General features: G+C 44.6%; 1 protein-coding gene across 4 annotated transcripts in view; it reads right to left on the bottom strand.

The window, feature by feature from the left end:
* The window catches only part of atad2b (ATPase family AAA domain containing 2B), a 139,202-nt gene extending 130,859 nt beyond the window's left edge, over window positions 1-8,343 (bottom strand). For 3 of the 4 annotated variants that reach the window (XM_033021541.1, XM_033021543.1, XM_033021542.1), the window contains exon 1: window positions 7,900-8,286. In XM_033021541.1, coding sequence (XP_032877432.1) covers window positions 7,900-8,007 — 108 coding nt within the window. In that variant the 5' untranslated portion in view covers window positions 8,008-8,286. Of the gene's footprint in view, window positions 1-7,899 lie in introns of all 4 variants that reach the window. The other variant, XM_033021540.1, reaches the window with a different exon arrangement.
* Window positions 8,344-8,782: the final 439 nt, after the last annotated feature.

Raw genomic sequence — 8,782 nt, forward strand, 5'->3', positions numbered from 1 at the left:
CTTCCTCTGCAATTCAAATTTCTATGATTCCTTAATCAATTAACAACATAGGACATATGTAACAACAGAAAACCACTCTGGATAAAATATTGAATAAGGCAAAACACTGTATAACCTGACCCCAACCTATTTATCAAATATACCAGACCCAAATTTGTCAGATCTCATTGGGCGCATAGTCAGACAGCAAGACTCTTGTTAGTTTGCCATCTCAATTATATACGCAATTATGTTTTCCGACTGCCAAATTAAACTAACTAAGCAAACCAATCCTTTCTCATTGCCAAAATTTACCAGCCTTAACAACATCCTCATGAGATCCTCTCCAATGCAATTACATCCTTCCTGGAATGTGCTGACAAAAACGGTTTGCAATAGCCGAACCGAAGCAACACGTGTATTTAATGTAGTTTGGGATTATTTTGGAGTTATATAATTGTGTCGATATAACTGCCATTAATTCAAAACAAGAACCGGTCTTCAGAATATCTGTTCTAATATACATCAAAAACAGTAATCTGTTTGAAATTAAACGGACAGTTATGCAAACCAACAAATGTAATATGCATATAAACACTGCCCTGTAATGTCTGTTCTCTTATGCATCAGCTGAATGTAAGACAATGGGTCGTGCTAATTGGCCTATGTCAAACCAGAAATCTTCAGTTTAAGTTATTTCATACCATGGCGATAGAGATGAACGATTTCCAGACCGGACGTATTTTGTCACCTGGCACTCAAGCAAGGTTGTAAGCATATTTATCTATCTATCAATAATCTGGGTATTTGTGTTCGCAAGATATGCAAAAAGTAACAGTGATAAAGGAAACAGGGCATTGTTGGCTGTTCGCTAGGTGAGAATGAAAAGCTTGTGTGACTTGGGTGGGTGAAGGATGGAGAGAGAGGGGATGCAGGGGTTACTTATTTCAGGTTAGGCAGAGGTTCACTTGCACTTCCTCCAACCTCATCTATTGTATCCATTGTTCAAGATGTGGACATACATCGGCGAGACCAAAAGTAAGCTGGGCAATCGTTTCGCTGAACACCTTCGCTCAATCCGCCTGGACCTACCTGGTCCTGGTTGCTAAACACTTGAATTCCCCTTCCCATTCCCACACTGACCTTTCTGTCCTAAGCCTCCTCCATTGTCAGTGAGGCTAAATGCAAATTGGAGGAACAGCATCTCATATTTCGCTTGGGAAGCTTACAACCCAGGGGTATGAATATTGATTTCTCTAACTTCAAGTAACCCCTGCATTCCCTCTCTCTCCATCTCTCCCCAACCCAAGTCACACCCGCTTTTTGTTCTTACCTAGCAAACACTGCCCTGTTTCTTTTATCATTGCTACTTTTTTGCATATCTTTAATTTATTGTTCTATATTTCTCTACATCATCGTTTATATCTCTCATTTCCCTTCCCCAGTGACTTTCAGCCTGAAGAAGGATCTCGACCCAAAACATCACCAATTCCTGCTCTCCAGAGATGCTGCCTATCTTGCTGGGTTACTCTAGCATTTTGTGTCTATCTTCCCCAATTTTGTATTGAATTCACCCAGGCTATAAACTATAAGATCCCGTCAGCTTTGCTTCTTTATTCTGCTAAAATGAAAAAAATAAAGAAACAAATCTTTGCCTACACACATAACCTATATATTCACTCCAGTAATGTCTATGAACTGTTATTAGTAAACCTAAGTACTTACCTACTTGACTTTATTTTTACATGTAAGAATATCTGCAGTAATTTGATCATTGATACACATCGTAAAATTGAGGCCCTGTCACCAATCACCGTTCATTATACGTTACCAATCATTCATGTCCAAGAAGATGCAATGTAAACTAGATGGGAAGAATTCCCAAAAGGGCTTCATAAAAGATATAAGCACTTAGCAGAAGCATATGGGCAACTTGAAATATAAAAAATGTAAATTGTACTCCTTGGAGCAGAGAGGCTGGAGCAGATTGCAAGGGGACCTGATGGACAAATTTTAAATCGTGCAAGGTCTACGCAGTGTAGATAAAGAGAAACTGGTTTTCGACCCGTCTGTCAATGTTAACAAAAGACACAGTATGAAAGAAAGTGAATGGCAAAAACATAACCCAGAAGTGACATATGAGAAAAACTTTATTCCCCTCACAAAATACATCTAATGGTTAGAATCGTAAATGCACTGCCAAGGGGAATAGTGCAGCCAGGTTCAATTACAGCCATCCTAAAGAAACTGAGTAAATATTTGAAGGGGAAAAAAATACAGAGCTGTGGGAAGAGGTCAGATTGCTATTAGCTGCATTGCTCTTAGATATTAATGAGCGAGTTTGATATTCCGAATGCGCATGCCCAGCTCATAGGTCACTCGCCATAAACATTCTCGGCAGCTGTGGTGCTGCGTTGTGTACAGGCTTGCGCTTTATCCGTGGTCGGAGTCGGGCCAGGGTCTCCGGCGCTGCTGAGTTGTTGCTGCGGGGCCGTCCCTGTCCCAGTCTGGGGTGGTCCTGGGCTTACAGGCGGCGCGGGAGGAGGCGCTCGCTCCAGCTCAGCTCTGCCTGTCCAGTCGGGTTGCCCGACAGCCGGGGCGCAGGCCTGGAGCGGTGGCGGCCACGGATTCACAGCCGGCACGGGGGGAGGCGCTGGCTCAAACTCCGCTCTGCATGCCCAGCTGGGGCGCAGGCCAGTAGCGGTGGCGGCCCCGGACTTGCAGCCTGCACCAGGGGGGAGGGTGGCCAGTGGCCACTCGATGGGGCAGGGGATGCGGGTGGCAGTCCCATGCCCGTCAGGGAGCGGATTCCTTGGGAGTTGGAACGAGATTGGGCTGCCAGCGTGGAGAAGCGCCAACCGCAGCTCAACTCTGCCTGTCCCGCCGGGCCAACCGACAGCCCCGGACCGGCGGGGCAGGCGGAGTTGAGCTGGGGTTGCCGCTTTTCCGCGCTGGCTGTGGGCGTGGGGGCCGCTGCTCCGGGCCCCCAGGCGCGGCAGCCTACAGGCTCACAGCCAGCGCGGAAAAGCGGCAACCCCAGCTCAACTCCGCCTGCCCCGCCGGGCCAACCGTCAACCCCAGACCGACAGGACAGCGGCTGATGACTGGTGCTCGGCCTCCGCCAGCACTGAGGGAGCCAACCGACAGCCACTGGACAAGGCCAGAGGCGCAGCCGACGGTCCCCGGCCCGCCAGGGAACGGGCCCCCCGGAGCCGGAGCAGAGCCAGCGCCCCCCCCCCCCCCCCCCCCCCCCCCCCCACGCCACTTGCAAGAACGGGGCCGCCAGCCCAGGGCCACCCCGGACAGGGACCGTCGACCCAGCAGCAACTCAACAGCGCCCACAGCGCCGGAGACCTGGGCCTGACCCCGACAACGGACGAGACGCAAGTCTGCACCCATGCAGATTCACAGCTACTGAGAACGTTTATAGCGAGTGACCTATGACCTGGGCATGCATAGTCGGAATACCAAACTCGCTTATTCAAGAAAGTGAAAGAATTGGGAAATGAACTATGCAATTCCATAGTAGAAACAAGGAACTGCAGATGTTGGTTTACACATTCTAACCAATTTAGAAAATTATGTAAAAGGACACAATGTACTGGAGTTACTCAGCGGGTCGGCCAACATCTCTGGAGAACATGGATTGGCCATTTTCTGGTCGGGATCCTTCTTCAGACTGAATCAGTCCCAACCTATCCGTGTTCTCCCAAGATGCTGCCCGACCCACTAGACATACTCTAGCACTTTATGTCCTTGTACATAATTCCTTAAATGCACAGGCAGATAAATAAAGCCATAGAAGGGGTTTTATAATTAGAGGATGCATTAAAGTATTGATGGTGATTTGCAGAACACTGGCTATGCCAGTCAGTGCTGTGTACACATTGTAGAAACACCATTATGTCACAAGATCAAGGGATGGTAATCTATAGTTAGAAGAAAAGATGAAAGTCAAGAGATAATTTTCACTGAAGCAGAAGAGGCTAAGAGGAATACATAGTTTAAAACTATATTGACTCTTCAAATGCCATGTGGAATGTAAGTAGTGAGCTCATTAACTTAAAAATATAGTTAAACTACAATTATCCTGCAACCAATTGTTTCGATATCCTGATGCTCCAGCATCTGACTCACTGATTAACCCAGAATGTGAGCCAGGGTCCAGTGTACAAGCACAGTGTGCAGCCAAAGCCATAGTCCAGAGCAGTTGTACATTTCCTGTTCCCTTTAAACTCAATGGGCTGAAAATTATTTCTGCTGCAGAACATGTGAAAAGTCAAATAAAGGTGCGTGTTTGGGTGTTAATATTGAGGTGACGTCCAATATTCCAGAAAATCTGCCAGTCCTGAGCTACCAATGTCTCAAGGGTAGCAGATTTTGGGAGTTTTACTGTATTATTAAAAGAAGACACCTGGGGCTGATGGAACTTGAAATGCACCCTGGTTAGAGTCGATTCTGATTTTAATATTTTTTTTTACAAGACACTAGAAAGAAAAAGATAATTGCAAGAGTAAAATTAGAACTGTGAAAATGTACCCGTGATGAAAGAATGAATAGACAGAGTTTCTGCAATCTCAAAAACAAAATAAGAGGAGTTATCAAACATTTTCAAGGTTACAAAAAAGCTATCATGTGGGAGAAAAAAAACAAAAAAGGAATAAACATAAGCAAGAAATCAAATTGATATCAGAGGAAACTTTCTTACATATTAAGAGATCATCAATCTGGCATTCTCTGCTTCCCTCTCCATTGATGCTGCCTGCATTTTCTGATTTTATTTCAGAATTTTAGCAACTATACAAGTAGGCTGTATGACCACTTAGTCTTTTATAAGACTGCGTTTAATCTAATTTTAGCCTCAGCTCCACTTTCTCCATGTTCTTCATAAACTTTGACTGTCTAAAGATCAAAATATGTTCATCTAAGCCTTGAATATAATCATTGATTTACCCTCCACAACTCTCTGATGAATCCATAGTCACAACTCTCAAGAGAAATCTTTCTTCATCTCCCCACTTAATAGATGATCCCCTAGTATGAAACCAAACCCATAATTTTCAACCCGAAATGTTAACTCTGTTTCTCTTCCCACAGATGTGCCTGATCTGGTTTTATTTCAGATTTCCAGCATCTGTATTCTTTTGATTTTCATTCCCTATTTCTGAACTCCTTCCCCTTTAAGAGCAACAAACAAACAAGTCTAACATCCTCAATTCACACTTTACATTCTCTTTGTACCCTTCCATATCTCCAGTATTCCTCTCCCCTGATCTCAGTCTGAAGAAAGGTCTCAAACCAAAACATCACCCATTCATTCTCTCCAGAGATGCTGTCTGTCCCACTGAGTTACTCCAGCATTTTGTGTCTATCCTCAATTGCTTGTTCGTACGGCAGGCCAATATTCTGGTTTTCACATATGAGATGCCCAAGATCCCTCCACATCACAGCATTCTGTAGTGCCTCTCAAATTAAACCATATTCTGCATTTCTATTCTTCCTCTCAAAGTGAGATAACGGCACATTTCTCCACATATTCTTGCTATTGAGGGAGTGCAGCGTAGGTTCACAAAGTTAATTCCCGGAATGGAGGGACTGTCATATGCTGAGAGAATGGAGCGGCTGGGCTAGTATACTCTGGAATTTAGAAGGATGAGAGGGATTCTTATTGAAACATGTAAGATTATTAAGGGTTTGGACACGCTAGAGGCAGGAAACATGTTGCCGACGTTGGGGGAGTCCAGAACCAGGGGCCACAGTTTAAGAATAAGTGGTAAGCCATTTAGAACAGAGACGAGGAAACACTTTTTCACACAGAGAGTTGTGAGTCTGCGGAATTCTCTGCCTCAGAGGGTGGTTCTCTGGATACTTTCAAGAGAGAGCTAGATAGGGCTCTTGAAGATAGCGGAGTCAGGGGATATTGGGAAAAGGCAGGAACAGGGTACTGATCGTGGATGATCAGCCATGATCACATTGAATGGCGGTATAGGCTTGAAGGACCGAATAGCCTATACCTACACCTATAGTTTATTGTCACATCATATTCCAGCTGTATTTTTATTCCAGCTGTATTTTTTGCCCAATCACTGACCTCATAGACCTCATGTATCACCTTCAGGACTTGCCTTTCCACTTATCTTTGATCAGCAGCAAATTTGGCTACATTACACTGACCCCCTTCATCTATTCATTAAAACAAGTTGTAAACTGTTGCGCCCCCAATATTGATCCCCATGACACCCCGCTGGTTACAATTGGCCAACCATAAAATGAGCCATTTACTCAAACTCTTGCTATATTTTCGTCAGTAAATCTTCTTTACATGTTCTTGAAAAGCTAAGATGTGAATAGCTGTGCAGACACAATCGGCCATATGGCGTACTTACCTTATGGCCGAAAAACTAAAATAAAATATTAGCCCCAATGCCCAGACCTCTTAGCTTGTACAGTAACTTTGTAAATGACACTTCAAAGAGTCACCTTGAAATCCAAATAAATATCCACTCTCAGACATTCTCAGATATCTTAATACATTTTTCAAATTTGTATTCCTCTTTCATAAAGCCAATTGACTCCACTTTATTACATTACTTATTTCCTAAATTTCTGGTACTATTTCCTTTGTCTTCCCAATTTTCGTAATGACATTTTTTGACTTCCTAGTATCTAATTGTGATTAGTCAGGATTTAAGACGCATTACAAAATATTAATTTTGTATATTTACAGGAATCAAATTTTAGCATGTATTTTTAACCAAGGACAAGATAACGTTTTAGTAGAGAATGTTAAGGACATTGTCACTGAACTATATTTTAAGGAGTCCAAACAATATTAAATTGATTGCGTGCCATTAGTAAAATAATTCTTCATAATATCAAGATGTTTTGAGATAATCCACTCTCCAGCCAGCAACATAACTTCAAAATAATAGAAACAAAGAACTACCAATGTAGTTTACAAACAAAGGAAATGAAGTACTAGAGAAACTCGTGTTCAAGAAGGAACTGCAGATGCTGGAAGATCGAAGGTACACAAAAATGCTGGAGAAACTCAGCGGGTCAGGCAGCGTCTCTGGAGAACAAAGATTGGTGACGTTTCGAATTGGAAGCATTCTTTGGTACTTTGTGTCCTTTTTCACCCCACTCCCCCCCCCCCCACTTCAAATAGTACTGGTTGTCTTTCCAAAAATAAACTTAATGCAGTTCCGTTTCAGCCTAAAAACACCAGGTTCGTTTTAGAGCTTCCAAATTGAAAAATTATTTATCTATTAAAATATTCTCATTTAGAACGATATACACATTCGAGACCCGGTAGTAAAATGTATCTTCCAAGAATCTGGATGAAACGTTTGGACCGAAAGCCTACACAAATTTTAGACCAGACCATCAGATCTTAATTCAAACTTTAAGAGAGGTGACACGTTTTAGTTTCATGAGTCTATGACAGACAGTAATATCATTTCGAGAGTTCACCGTGTTGACAAGGGATCGCGTGCCATTTATTTGACAAACACGTCTCTAACAAATCGGAAAAGATTGGGCTGTGAAGCAGTGGATTTTTTTAAAGTTTTATTATTGCTTGTAATTCTGCAGCTGGTCGGTGATGGCGCCTGCCTGTCCCTTCCCCCTCCCTTACAGACAGACTCTAATCCACTTACAGCAAAACACACAAAGACTTTCCCCACAAGACCGACAGAAACAGGGAGAGAGACGGGCAGACGGAGCTGTTAGATACAGTCTCCGCCAGCACACTCGGTCCCGCAATACCGGCCGCTCAGCCGGCGCTCGCTCAAACCAAACAAAAGGAGCGTCGGCGTCGGGCCCAGTCTCCGGCCCCCGGCTCGCCTCAACCCCAGGCGGCACCGAGCCGGGGGTTGCTAGGAAGGGAGGGGGCATCGAGCGCCGGTAGCCCGAACTTACCCGCTTGTCGTCGTGTTGAGACGAGGAGCGAGTCGAACGGGTCCTGGACGAGATTCGGCCACCGATTAGCTCGGGATCGAGCACCGAGTTACGCCGAGTCCGCACCATTTTCCTCCTCCTCCTCCACCCCCCTTATCTCCCGGCCGCTCTGGCTCTACGGCTCGTTGGGCGCCATTTCTCCTCTTGTGTCAGTCACAGGGCGGTGAGCGGCTCCCTCCCTCCGATCGGAAGCCCTCGGCTCTGGGGGGGAGGGGGAAAGGGACAGCCAGATCGGCTCCGGTGGGGGAACCCTCAGTCTGGAGATGGTGAGCGGAGACGAAACTCGGCACCGACCGAGAAGGTGATCGAATGAACTCGGCTCCTGTCGGCAATCTTCGGCTGTGGGGGAGGGAGAGGAAGGGGGTGGTCAGATCGGCAGCGCTCGTCACTGAGCGACGAAGGAGTGAACTCGGCTCCGATCGGCAACCATCGGCACGGAGAGGCGAGTGAACTCGGTAACTGTCGACACTGAGTAAGATTGTGTGCCAATAATAAAGATTCCAGCTGTGAAAGTATTATCCTTGTATTTAAGTTGCGTGCTTGAGGAAAACCGTTTACATATTTAAAACACCGGATGAGACGCGTTGACGAAACAACGAGGCGCTTCGCTTATTATTTATTTATTGAAAATAACAATATAATATTTTCGGCAGAAAAAGTAAATCATTTCTGAAATAATTTGATGGAATTGATTTACAAGTTGTGGTCACGTAGTTTTGACGAAGGGTTTTCGATGGGAAACATTTCCCTTTCCACAGAACTTGGTGAGGTTTTTTTTTCTGTTTTGTTGTATTTACGTAATGTTTTGAATAGAGCTGATTAAGGCACTTCCTTTATTTGTGTT

This window comes from Amblyraja radiata, chromosome 5 (assembly GCF_010909765.2).
Source record: "Amblyraja radiata isolate CabotCenter1 chromosome 5, sAmbRad1.1.pri, whole genome shotgun sequence".
NCBI lineage: Eukaryota > Metazoa > Chordata > Chondrichthyes > Rajiformes > Rajidae > Amblyraja > Amblyraja radiata.